Source organism: Stenella coeruleoalba (assembly GCF_951394435.1).
Source record: "Stenella coeruleoalba genome assembly, chromosome: 3".
Taxonomy (NCBI): Eukaryota; Metazoa; Chordata; class Mammalia; order Artiodactyla; family Delphinidae; genus Stenella; species Stenella coeruleoalba.
Genome location: NC_137148.1, coordinates 119,061,821 through 119,076,098, shown reverse-complemented (window position 1 = coordinate 119,076,098; position 14,278 = coordinate 119,061,821). Strand labels below are relative to the sequence as shown.

General features: G+C 43.7%; 1 protein-coding gene across 2 annotated transcripts in view; it reads right to left on the bottom strand.

Moving 5' to 3' along the window:
• Positions 1 to 14,278, bottom strand: part of ARHGAP26 (Rho GTPase activating protein 26) — a 479,421-nt gene that overhangs the window by 303,005 nt on the left and 162,138 nt on the right. For both annotated transcript variants that reach the window (XM_079916182.1, XM_079916183.1), the window contains exon 11: positions 2,992 to 3,070. In XM_079916182.1, coding sequence (XP_079772308.1) covers positions 2,992 to 3,070 — 79 coding nt within the window. The remainder of the gene's footprint in view (positions 1 to 2,991; positions 3,071 to 14,278) is intronic.

The following is a 14,278-nucleotide window of genomic DNA, read 5'->3' as shown; positions in this document are numbered from 1 at the left end:
AGCACACGGAGGTGTGGTTTTCAATGCAAACTCTATGTTGCTAAGAGGAAATAAATTTATATTATGTTTAGAAAACAATTATTTGTGCTTAAACTTGTTTTAATGTGCACATTCTGGAGCAAGGAGATGTCTCTCTCAACAGCACACTTTCCATCTGCAGAGGTCAGATGTTAATCTACAGGAAAACTAAGGTGGTTAGTAAGAAAGCCAAGCATATGCAGACAGAAAGCAAATATCAAGTGGTGCGAGAGGGAGGTGGGGAGGCTTAAAACGCAGTGAGTGGAGCAGTTTTAGAACTCCAGCTTATCGGAGGGAACACACACACACACACACACACACACACACACACACACACACAAAAGTGGGTTTTTCACTCATACGAAGAATAGTATGCCCTGAAAGCATTTTTCTTCCTGGGTATTTCCTCCGCTATGAGTTGAAGAAACATTCAAGAGAGTCAGAGAAAGTACTGTAAAAATGTACTGAGCGAGGACTCTTAGAAGGCAATTTGACATTTTACCTCTATTAAAGATGAAAACCAAAGACATTTAGGGCTAGATATGGGTTCTAATTCTAGCTTTGCCACTGTGGTGGAAACTGTGAGCCACCCCACAGTTTCTGTTCTTCCTCCTTGAAGTGATAAGATCCCCTGGGCACCGGCTGGGCCCATGGCTGCCTATGTTCAGCCTACTTTTCCCATCCTCCTTGGTAGATATATGTGGCCATGTAATTATTTGGGGGCCCACAGAAGTGAGGTGTGCATCTTCTGGCTCCCAGATGCTCTCATCTCCATTATCTGCCTGGAAAATGGAAATGAATGGAACATGGAAAGCCATGGGTTGAGGATGGCACTGATACCGACCAGGGTTCTTGGCCTTCCCCAATCAACAGAAATTGACTAGAGGCCAGACAAGAAATTCAGGCAAGGCTTTATTGGGTCCACTGCTGCAGCAGGTGAGGGGGAGTGAGAACAAGTAACAGGTCCCTGAAGGGTGTCGAGATTGCTCCTTATATGGGGTGAGGGTAGGGGTGTGTCCAGGGGTCAGGCTGGAGGGGTAGCTTAGGTGGTTTGCCCACCCCTTAGGTGGTGTTGCGTGCAGGGGGCATGCGCAGTACCGGGCTTTTGCTCCCGACCCCCTGCTTTTGCTCTGGGTTCTTCAAAAGTGGCTGTGAGGTTTTTGGCCTCTTTTTATCTTTTGTCCAGAATTTGCCCCAACTGCGCATGCACCCAGTTATTTTCAGTCCCTTGTAGTTTCTTTGTATTTTGTTGCTCAAGGAGAGGTGTGTCCAGGTGCAAGCACTGCAGCAAAGGGCCCCAGGTCCCAGCCTGTCTCAGCACAATGACCCTGTTAGGCACAGACTGCTCACTTCTGAACTCTGAGACAGAAATAAACCTCTATCTTATTTAAGCCACTGCACTTTCAAGTCCCTCTGTTACAGCGACGTAGCCTGTACCCTAGTAATATAGCCACTTACAATCTGTGTAACTTGGGGCAAGTTATTTAACCTCTTCTAAGTTTCGGTTTCCTCATCCGTGAAATGGAATCATAACACTTACTTTGTAAGGCACTAAGAAGAGTAAATGGGTTAAGAGAAGTCATGTGCCAAATCTGTGCCTTACACACAACTAACGGTAGGTGACAACAGCAAAGATATGAAGGACTACTTAGGGAACTGCTTCCAAAGGCCTATGACATCAAGCAGCTATTGTGCCCACAAAGCCCCGAAGGTAGAAATGTGTATCTGCTTTTGAGAGAGCTATCAAAAGTTATCAGTAACAAAGTATTCGGGGAAAATCAGGGGTATCCTGTATCTTAGCCCAGCAGAAGAATTAAGATTAAATAATGTTTAATTACCTAGAGTTTAGCAAACTGCACCTAAATCTTTAAATAGTTCTTTAAATCTTGCTCTGTATTATTAAATGTTATACAAACACTAGTTATTTGCTTATGCTTAGTTGCCTGTATTGAGTTCCATGTTTGGATACAAAATACCTGAGTAGAAAATGACATGAATCGATACAGACCACCTAACCAGGGTAGGCTAAGACAGAGACACACAAATGAACTGGAATCATCTATACTGGACACCCCACTTGATGCACAGAGTTCTGCAGTCAATAGAGGCTATGCATGCCTCATGTCCCTTGCACATACTTCCCCCTTTTGACAGTGCCTTCATAAGTGATCATTATTGGTCCAATTACTGGCCCTCTGACAATGTGGATTCTTTTTATCTTTTACTGGTAGGACATGGTTAGACCGTACTCTTACGACTTCTGTAACCTTGAGATTTGCTGAATACTGGGGTTGAGATCCTTGGCCGCAAATTAAGATGACTACTGTGACTCTAGGGACTTCCCCCAAGGTTTTTCCGTGGGTTTCTCATGTCACAAGATGCAGAAAAACCACAAGATTACATCACCCAGCAAAGACCAGCATCTCTGAAATGGGAGCATGGATCACTAGGTTTAACTCCTTTCGTGGGCCCGGGTAATCCCACTGCTTATAATGGGATGTGAACCAACTACGGCAATGGGAGGTTGAACCAGAGGGCAATGAGTAAAGGTTCTGCACCATCTGTATACACTTTTATCATCATCTAACCTGTTAAAATGGATCTGAGGTAACGCTTTGCACTGCAGTTTGTGGAGGCATCGATAGGTATTCAGCAAGCCAGACTGGACTGTGCTTCCTCTAAGAGTCCTCGGGGCGCTACAATTGCCTCCGTGAAGGGGGGGGTCTCTGGTGTGGCATCATGCAGGACCCATGCCTTAGACTGAGAGGTCAAAGCTCAGGAGTTGCATCTACACAGAAGCAGTGTCAATATCCACAAACATCAGTCCAGGAATTTTAAAAAAAGTCCCTCTGGTACATTGGTCTCAAGAGCCCAAGGCTTTATTTAGAGCAACGGCAAAAATCACTGCACTAAGGAAACAACAAACAACTCGGGACCTTTATTCTTGCTCTACTTCCCTGAATTGTTACTTACAGGTTCCCTTCCATCCATGGCTTCCATCCAGAGCCTCCGGTCCTCTTCAGACAATGCCTGCATGGTGATAACTCCGGGCCTGCGGAGAAATGAGGACACGGATGTGAACCCAGCACCACAGGTAGAGAGATCCTGATGAAGGTGAGCCTTAAAGAGACATCTAAGTGACTGAGCGAGAGCCTGCTGGGGTTGACAGCACAGAGAGAGAGAGAGCACCCCTCAGCTCTTCAGAGCCACCTTCCAGCCTCAGAAAGCAAAGCTATCACCCCCAAATCCCTCTCAATAATCCCACCTCCCTCAGGGAGGTGGGAGGAAACACAGAAGACAGGACTCTACATACAGGTAAGGGACACAGAGGAGTCAAGTGATTCCCTTCAGCGTTTGAGATCATATTCATTCCTCTTCTCCAAAATGCTTACTAGGGTACTTTACTCCCAGTAGGACTACAACAAACATGTTCTTAAGTGAAGAGAATTACTGGACTCAATAAAAAGAGGGGGAACATCCACGCTGGAGGGGTCCTGGTTTAATATCTAGTCCAATGATTCTAAACTGCTTTTGACATGAAAAAGTCTTATGGGGGTAATGGGTGTTATAATTATGGTTATACTAAATGTATACAGCATTTTTAAGTGAATCTTTACCATGGCAGATGCTAAGGTCTTTACATGCATTAGCTCTTTTCACTCTCTCCTTGAAATCTGCTTGTCCTTTCACATTGAGCACAAACCCTTCAGAAAGCATGCACACAATATCAAATGGTGTTTATTGCGTACCCCTTACAGATGTCACCCAAGAAGAGGTGTGTGCCACAAACATGAACTTGGGAGAAGGGGCTACAAGCCCTCTATGCTCATTAATGCAGGAGTTCTTGACTTAGGGTCCACAGATGGGTCCCAGAGAGTCTAAAAACCACCCTCCCCCACCAAATGTGTATGTATTCTTCTGGACAAACAATTCAAACTGCAACCCACAAAAAGTTAAGAATTAGTGACTCAAATCCTCATCTTTGAAGTTTGAGAAAGCCTAAAAGGAAGGCCGAAGTCCCCTGAACAAGAATTAAGACTGCAGCACTGCTCAGGATCACAGAAGAGTGCACACACACACACACACACACACACACACACACACACAGAAACGAGCTCCGCGATGCCCTGCGCAGCACAAGCCTGGGCCCACGAGCACCAAAGCCTGTTCATTCAACCCACCTATAGTCACTGTTCCTGGCTTATTTCCATAGTTCCAATGAATAGGCTAGATCTATTAATACTTATGTTGAATGTATTTTAAATATCATATTTGTTTCTTTTCAGTCATCATCCCTCAACATCCCTGAAGAAAAAAAGTTTTCAAAGATGTGAACATGTTAAGTAGAGATGGGCCGGGGATGAGGGACACTGGGGTGCGGGTGTGAGTGCGTGAGGTGGTGAACGAGGTCGGGGGGTGGGAAGGGGACAGAGAGACAGAGAGGGAGGAGCAGTGGGGGGGAGGGGGGGAAGGGTGGATGAGAGGCAGGTGATGGGATGGACACTGACTCCCGAGAGGGCAGTCACCCCCGTGAAGGCCACACTGCATGCTGGCACCCAGACACAGTGACTCAGAAGACAAAGTGACTCCCTGAATCGGCCAGGACACTCCCTCTTCTTCTCAGAAATTCTCATTCTCAGGCCCAAGGGCCCATTTCCCACCACTATCAGCACACCCAGTGTGCCTGACCCGCTGGGTATCTGCAGACTGCTGGCAGCCACAGCCCTGCGGCCGGGGGCTGGGTGGACTGATTCTACTTTTCCACCTTAAAGCCAGCCACACACAAAGCTTTAACAGCTTTGAGATAAAAATTCTACAAAGCTGCAGTCCACTGTGGAACTCTAGTCCCTGGGCCTGGACCTCTGTGTGTTGCTCCAAACGTTGTTGTGCCTGGACCCCTGGCTTCAGAATCATGCACGCCCTTAGCATAGAGGTGCCCAGCCCAGCCCCACCTCACTGAACCTGAACTTCGGGGCTGGGCCTGCGAACTTGGATTTTAACCATCTCCCCAGGGGATCCTGAGGCCCCTCTGCCCACCCAGACGCCCCCCTTTTTCCTTCCTGTTCCCCCCACACTGGAGAGCAAAGACGCCCTCCTCTCCCCGCTGGGGTAGAGCTACTCTCTACATGCCAACGCGTCTCCAGTTCATTTCCTGCTAGGTATTCACCAGCCAACAGTGAGACCACAAGAGCTGCCTTGCAGACCAAGGTCTCAGGAACCTCGCAGATGTCACATCAGCTTCATGGCACACAGTGTGAAATTTCTACCCAGAGCCACAAAGAGGAAGTTCAGACAAACTCAGAGGCAGTGAAGGGTGGGCCACTGGGCCTTAGCAACCAGGAAAGTCAACAGGATTTGTTTTCATTTCGAGAAGAAATATCAAAATATACACTCTTTTCCACATGTGGTTTTGTTCTCCTTTTTTATTGTGTGAGGGGGTAGTGGAGAGCTGACTAAAGTAGATTTGACACACTTGATTCTAAGCCTATCACCCCAGGTTCAGAAAACTTTCTCTTAGCCTGGTGTATGTACATCTGGATCTGTACGTACTATCCTTTCTAGGCATCTAGAAAACACTCAGCTTCAAATTTCTTTTCCTTTGTTATCCCTTAAACCACTATTACATAAATCTCTTATGTGTGTAATTCCTAGAACCAAGGTAAATGCGTCAACTTTATTTTGGAATCAAGCAGTTAACTTCCTTTCCATATTTACCATCTCTATGCCCCTACTAACCACCATCCCTCAAAACAAAAGAAAACAAACAAAACTCTCAATGGCCCTACACGTTCCATGTCAGTCCCTGTAAGACAGTATGCTTTCATTCAGGTATCAATTTCGTTCATTTCTGAAATGCATCTGGCTTTTCATAACAAAAGTGGAAAGAAAAAGAGAGGGAAAGAGACAGAACTCATGAGGTGGGAGTGTGGAATGAGAAAAGGAAAATATGACACAATAAAAGAGAAATGGAGTAAATGACCAGAGCTCTTTCCAGCTCTGCAAAGAATTGTGACCCTCAGATACAGAGAACAAACTAGTGGGTACCAGAGGCGAGAAGAGTGAGAGGGGGGACAAAATAGGTGAAGGGGATTAAGAGGTACAAACCACAAAATAAGTCATAGGGATGTAACGTACAGCACAGGGAATACAGTCAATATTTTATAACTTTGTATGGTGTGTAGTCTATAAAAATATCAAATCACTGTGTTGTACACCTGAAACTAATATTTTAAGTCAACTATACTTCAATTTAAAAAAAACAATTGTGACCCTATCAAACAATATAATAAAAGAACAACTACAAGAATAATAACCCAGCACTGTGTGCCAGATAGTGTGCTAAGCATTATCTATTAATTAATTCATTTCATCTTCACAACTACATCATGAAGGAGGTATACTCTCATTATTCCATTTAGCAGATGAGAAGATCAAGGCTCAAATAGGTTAAGTACCTTGTCCACAGTTACAGAGCCAGGATCTGAACCAAGCAGTCTAATGCTTTGCCCTCAAGCACCAAGCCACGGGAAACGTTGGAGATACTGCGGCCCCCAGGGAGCTCGTGTTGACCACCCACGTCCCTTGCCATCAAAAGGGACTAGACGCTCCTGCAAGGTCTTCAGTGAGCTCCTGCCTGGGATCAAATGAGGGCGAATGATAAAGAGCTCTGTGAAACCTAAAGTGCTTCCTAAATATGAGGGCTCAGAACACCACTGCAGGCAAACAGCCAATCCAAAAACAGGAATCCAATAATGGCCAGTGGTTCTCCACATTTTTTTCTGCCTCTAAATACCCAAGAGATGGAAAGGCAATGAGTTTTGTAAAAGAACACAAAAAGCACTAATCACAAAAAATAAGGATAAATTGGACTTCACCAAAATAAAGAACTTCCAGTCATCAAAAGGTACTATTAAGAGAGTAAGAGAAGATGTTTGTGATTTTTATCTCCAATGAGATGAATATCCAGAATATGCAAAGAATGCCAACAAATAAATAGAAAAAACATGAACGACCCAATTAATAAAATGGATAAAAGACTTGAATAGGCATTTCATAAAAGAGGACACACCAGTGGTCACAAGCATAAGAAACAGGGTGAACATGATGACTCATCAGGAAAATGCAATTAAAACCACAATGAAATAAAACAAACACCTTTCTGAATGGAGAACATTCAAAAGACCACCAATAACAAGTACTGGCAAGAATGCAGAGTTGCTGGAACTCTCATACATTGCTAGTGAGAGAGTACAGTGATAAAAGCACGTTGGAAATATCTACTAAAACTAAATGGACACCTGCCTTCTGATCTAGTAATTCTACCTCTAGATGTATCCCCTAGAGAAATGAGCGCATACATCCACCAAAAGACACATTCGAGAATACTCAGTTTTATTCATAATGGCCACATTTTGCAACAACAAAAAGCCAAATACCCATTCATAAAAGAATAAACTGTTGTATATTTAAACAATGGAACAACAAAACAACAACAAAAAAGAACCAACTACTGCAACAACATGAATGAATCTCATAGACTTAATAATGAGGGAAAGAGGGCTTCCCTGGTGGCGCAGTGGTTGAGAGTCCGCCTGCCGATGCAGGGGACACGGGTTCGTGCCCCGGTCCGGGAAGATAACACGTGCGGCAGAGCGGCTGGGCCCGTGAGCCATGGCCGCTGAGCCTGCACGCCCGGAGCCTGTGCTCCGCAACGGGAGAGGCCACAACAGTGAGAGGCCCGAGTACCACAAAACAAACAAACAAAAAATAATAATAATAATGAGGGAAAGAGGCCAGACATAAAAGACTACCAACGATGTGATTCCATTTATATGATGTTCAAATACTCACAAAAGTCATCTGTGGTGACTGAAGTCAGAACAATGATTTTGTCTTGGGGAAGGAGTAGGGGCCGTGAGTGGGAAGCAGCCCAAGGAGACCTTCTAGGATAACAGAAATGTTCTACAACTTGACCTGGGTGGTCACGCAGGTGTGTGTGTGACTGTGTGTGTCTGTGTCTGTGTGTGTAATGTCATTAAGACATAGACTTAAGATTTATGCATTTCACTCTGATTACGCCTCAGTAAAAAAAAAAAGTTTAAAAAAACCCAAGATATACTACTTCTCATCTAAACTTATCCTGACTCTAGTGCTCCCTAGCAGACAAGTAATTGAACTACTCTATGCTATTCTTTAAAAGGTAGATAATGAGTGCCTACCTCATGGGGTTGTTGTGAAGGTTAAGTGAAATATGTGTAAGGCATTTCAAAGTGTCAGACACACAGTAAATGCTCCAAAAATTAGCTGTTATCACAGGGGCAAATGAGCGGCAGGTCAGTGGAAGGAATGGACGGCAAGTCAAAATTATGGAGGGAGAAGAGCAGGTTAAAAAGGAAAAGAAATGAGCCACGGTGCTTCTGATACGCATGACCCCACCCCCAAAACACTGTCACACAGTACTGAAAAATCACACCTCTACCAGAAAGCAAGCCAGGCCAAAGACTGACATACAGGTTCTGACATCACAGCCATTTCCTTTTTCCTCCTGAATAAAGCATCACAGTGGCCTACTTCCCCCTTTTGGAATTAATGTCCGATAACTGCTAAGGACAAAGAAGGAGCCTTCAGCAAATTCTAGAAAATCTGCCAGGGTGCTCCCACTACCCACCAGATGAGAGAAAGAACAAATGACTTACAATCCTTCCTGTGGCTCAATCCTACAATTCTACATCAAATACAGCACCTCCTGTTCACTCTGAATATGTCCTTGGTTAGTGCTATATCTGGATCAGCTTGAGAAGCATGAACAAGGATCTGCAACTTTCTCTCAGCACCTCACCTCTCACACTACACAGGCGATGCAGAAAACAGTTATTCACCTATCACAGGGCAAACTGCTACCCACCGCCCTATCTCCTTCCAACTCTGGCCTCCACAAAGGGCCCTCATAAAGCAATACATAGTTTATCGGCACATCCAGGAACCTGGGACTACTGATGTCAGCTCACAGCCTTCTCATCAGCCAGGAGCAAGCAGAATCACAACCAGCCCTGATTCCAGGCTTACTCGACAACCTCCCTACTCTAATCTTATTCCTGAATCTGAGTCAACAGTGGTGATCTCAGTGGCTTGGCAATTCACCCACTTCCTACTGGACCAGGAAATGCTATTACTAACTCACTCCACCCCGCTGAAACAAACACACTCAGAATCTAACAGTACTGTTCTTTCTAAATCGACCTCCAAAGATCTTGGGTTTACTCATTCATAAGACTATAAATCTTATGCTGGCAAGAGTTCATTCCCCAGCTTCTATCCACACTATGGCACATTTAAGGGTCAAGTTCAGAGTAAAAGAAGGACTGTGGCATCCACAGAAACACATGTACTCACAGCCTGTACGTGAAACCTACCTCACTATGTTTAGATAGGAAGACAGAGGGAAACAATGAAGGTCTGGAGAATGGACTGCCATCCACAGCTGAAAAGAGATATGCAAGCGCCAAAGGAAGTGGTCCTTTGCTTTTAAAGTGCTACTTGGAAAACTGGTCCCTAGCCGTTTCTTGGCAATTTTAAGTGTTCAAGGTTTCAGTAGATCTTCATTTACACAAACATATGGCATATCTTCATTTACACAAAGATATGGCCAACGCAGAATAATCCTGGAGAATGACATCTCTTCCGTGTGGGTATGAAATTACAGAGTCAGACATCTATAGTGACCAGGCAAGTAAGCAAAATGAGTGAAACTGGATAAGATTCTTCCCTGCCCCAAGGAAAATAGGCTCGGTCTCATTTTCCTTAAAACATGCAGCCTGTTATTCTTCTGCACTTTTGCTTTCTGATAGAGTCATAGGAACAAAGGGGGTTTCCCCTCTATGAGAAAAACAACAGTGCAAATGCAAGGCAAAGTGGCAGCTGTCCCCTGTCATCACGATGGGGGACAACAGGGCATGGTAGAGACTGCAGCAAAGTGAAGAGCACACACCCCACCCAAAGGAGGCATCCGCCATTCAGCCGTATAAACAACTGGCACATGGGAAGTCACGATCAATATTTACAGATTTTTCCCACTTTAAAATGTTGCCTTAAACAACCCAAGCGAAACCAAACATGTCTGTGGACCACCAGCCTGCGATTTCTGGGGTCTGTGTTCGTCCTTCTCTGCCTCTCCCTACCTGAGCTCCACCCCAGGCCATCACCACATGTTATAACATCATCTCATGCACCGGGACCAACAACGATGCATGTCTGTATTCTTGATGCACCTCACAGTCCAACTTAGCAGAAGCCTTCCCAGTTCATCAATGAAGGAGGACCCTGGGATACTTTCCCATTTTTTCCAATACTGCGGACCCAGTGTCATCACGGGAGGGCAACATTCATCTACTATCTGGAGACAAAAACTTATGAATCTGCAGAACTATGCATGCTCTGAGATAATCAACCACTGACGATGCTTGTGCATTACATATCCTTGCACATGAGAAGAATACATATGGCATGGTAACCTGGGTGGGGTACAGGTGAGAGAAATAGAACGTGAGAGGGAAACCAGACGTTGCAAACCAGTGGCCCACCAACTGCAGCTAAGGTTTACTGAGTGTTTGTTATGGGCCAAGCACCAGGCTAAGGACTTCGCTTGCATTATCATTTGTTCCTTGCAATGAAGCAGTACTATCATTATACTTCTTTTAAAAATTGAGACTCAGAAATGACTTGCACAATCTTGCACTGCTAGGTAGCAAGAAAGCCTCAACTTGAACCCAGTCTGCCTGACTCTATAGCAAGGCCCATACTTTAAGCACAACACTGTACTGCCCCCTTGTGCAGGCAGAGTCTGTGCCCTGGGGATCCAGGGTGACCAGTTCCTTAGGAGGAAGGAGGGAGGGAGGGGAAAGAAGGCACTTCTCTCTTTCATTCTCTCTCTCTCTGGAGGAAGGAAAGGGGAGAGGGAGGAAGGGACTTCCTCTCCCCCGCCCCCCACCCCAAACACACATACACACAAACACTCTCTCTCTCACACACACACACACACACACACACATACACACACACCCCTTAAGAAGTTTTCAGAAGCAGGCTTCTAATCAATTATTTAGAAAGGATCTGATCCTAATGAATGAATGAACCATAACCTATTATAACCTACAGCACTGACGTCCTGGGAGGAAAGGTCCTAAAATAATTAGGACCATAGCAATGATAATAGTCTGAAGAGTAATATTGCCAATCACATCAGATAATTTCCTATATTTTATTTTAAAGGAGACTGAAGTCATGACACAGGAAGCCCAGACAAAGACATCTTTGGCACATTAAGTTACACGGTCTTAAATGAAACATATTGAGTGCCAGTGATGTGCATGCCATGGGCACCGAGGACATAGGAGTAAGCAGATTTCAACGCCCAGCACCAGGAGAAAGCATTATTAACTGCCAGGATGAGTAACACTCAGGGAAAATGCAAACACCTGTTATTTTGATAACAAACTGAAAAATACTCTAATTCAAGAAATCTTCTAGGTCATTTATCAATTTTTCTTTGTTAGTATTCTATCTCATGATGATCAGACATGCAGGTAAGTGGAGTTTGCTGGTTGAACCATCTCCTTTCTTTGGACTTACGTGATAGCAAAATTTTCGTTTCAATTTTTAAAAAATAAACTCATTTTATATTTAGAAATTGGCAAATAAACTGGTATACTCAATCAGTAAAACTCCAAATTTCACTAGGCAGGCTAAAGAATAGAAACAGTAATAAGAATAGAAATAAGTAACAGAAGTAATATAAATAAGGTTGCCTTACTTCACACCACAGTCCATTAACGAACACATCCCACTCTTACTTAAACCAGAATCCATCAGCAAATACTTTCTCATTTAACTTTTTAAAACGGAAAAAAAACAGTAATTTAAAAAATACATGAATTCTAAAGATTCTAAGAACTTCTTAGCTAGCTCATTTTACAGAACAGCCAAGGAGCAATTCAGAAAGTACAATATTCCCCCCCCCCCCCCCCGCCCACCCAAATCATGGAAGTCAGAGCAGGAGAACACCCTCTGAGGAAGGAAAACGCCATTTCCTCTCCAAAATGTCAATGGCACTGAGACCAGCACTCTAACCAACCAGCAGGAAGGCAAAATCAAATATTATTTCAAACAAGGGGTGAGAAGGGGAGGGGAGGGGAAGTTTGAAACCAGGAAAAATGGATTCATCTGTTGCAAAAGATAAAGACAGGCCACACCAAGAGGGAAAAGCAGGACTGGCTGGTTCTCAGCACACACACTAGACCGTCCCAATCACTCATCTGTTTTCATTATCCTCGAATAAGCTGTCCCTGAAGCAAAGAGCCCGACACTTGAGCTCAGAAAGCAAGGTTAAATGTAATGTTTAAACAGAAGTTACATTAACTGAGCATGCTTGCTTCTGCAGGAAACTGGGTATGAAATGATGTATCACAAAAGGGTGGGAGGAAGGAATTTCTAGAGAAAGAATGAGTCACTTAGAATACTCTTCCTTTAAGAGGTAATATGATTTCTGCCACAGAAACACACACACACACACACACCCACACATACACGCACCACTGACTACCAAATGTCAATGTATAAAGGACGGCTAATTTTCAACGGGACCAGCTAATAGTCACTAATACATATACAAAACTGCCACCTAGAGGCTGAGCACTGAAACAAAGTCTGTTACATAAGATGATTCTTTTTGGAAAACACAGTCTTAACACTCACACAATCTCACGAAGACACACAAACAAGTACATGCATACACACCACATACCAAACTAACAGAGTATTATTTTAACTTAAAATTAGTACGGTTTCCTTTTGACACCATAAATTGGAAGGAGGGGCTTAAACCTTTTATCTTGTATAGGAAATGTAGACAAATAACGGGTTATCGCATATATAATTTGAAAACAGACTCTTCCCCTGGCAGCCCCTTTGCGGATATACACTTAAAGCACCTGTATTCACCCACAGCTTACTGATGACTTGAAGAGTCATGGCGCTATAGGAAAAAGGCACGCCATCAAAATGAAACAAATGGGCTCAAAGAAATACCCTCCAAAGCTATGGCTCACCATTAAGAACAAGGAAGTCCCGGGTTTTAGGGCAGAGCAAAAAACTTCAAAGGAACAACCTCTTCTGACAGAGAACTACTATCAGGGAAGAATATTACAGCATTCCACCTTCAAAATAATCCTGCAAGGTAGGTATGATTAGCCCCACCTTACAGATGTGGTTAAACCGCCAGCCCAGACTCACACAGCTAGTAAAGAAGCAGATCTCAAACTCAAACTTAGGGCTGCCTCGATCTTTTACCAGCATCACACAGCCTTCTATAAAAATGGACTTGAAATAAGAGTGGTGACTCATTGGAGGGTTGGGGTAGATTACTCAGATTTTCCATTAATCTTTCTAGCCGCCACTATTCTTACCAATCTCCCATTTTCCTGTTTTGTTTTTTTTTGTCCTACCTATACAGAAATGCAGTTTGTGTGTGTACTCGCTCAAATTTTAGTTTAAATATCAACTAACATGATTCAGCTCCTGTAGTCTCTTACACAGTACTTCACCAAAGTCCCGAAGGAAAGAACAAAATAATCTAACTCAAAAATTGCATTACCATAAAAAACAAAATTGAACAACCACACGCACACAGTACTGGATTAAAAACTGGATAAAATGACGTTATTCTGCCTCTGGGAGCAAATTACCTGAGACAGATATTTAGAATTGAACAGAGTTATATAAAACATACCTAATTAAACAACCAGCCAACCAATACAAAGAAAAGCTCGTACACTGTGCAAATACACAGTACACGGTGGGATGCGAGGATACAATTGACAGTGGGTATGACACGCCAGGCTGGGACTGGTTCAGAAGAAAGCTGTCTCTCTTTACCTATTCGTGGAAAGCTCACAGAAGGAGGACTTTGGATTTGGTTTGCAAGAAAAATCAGATGACTTTTAGGAAGGAAAGTCCATTAGATTCATAATGCTTCATTAACCTTTATATCTCCACGGTCAGTAGAGTCTCCAGTATGTAGTTATGGTTAATAAATGAGGAAGGGAGGGGAGGAGAGAGGGAATGAAAATTCAGGGCATTCTAGTCATGCCATCATTCTCTGTCAGAGTAGAAGGGTGAAGTCCTTCTGTGTGTTACATCTTCCCTACAGCATTCTGGTCCTTCAAGTTTGCTGGAACACTCAACATACTAGTACTTATACCTTCAG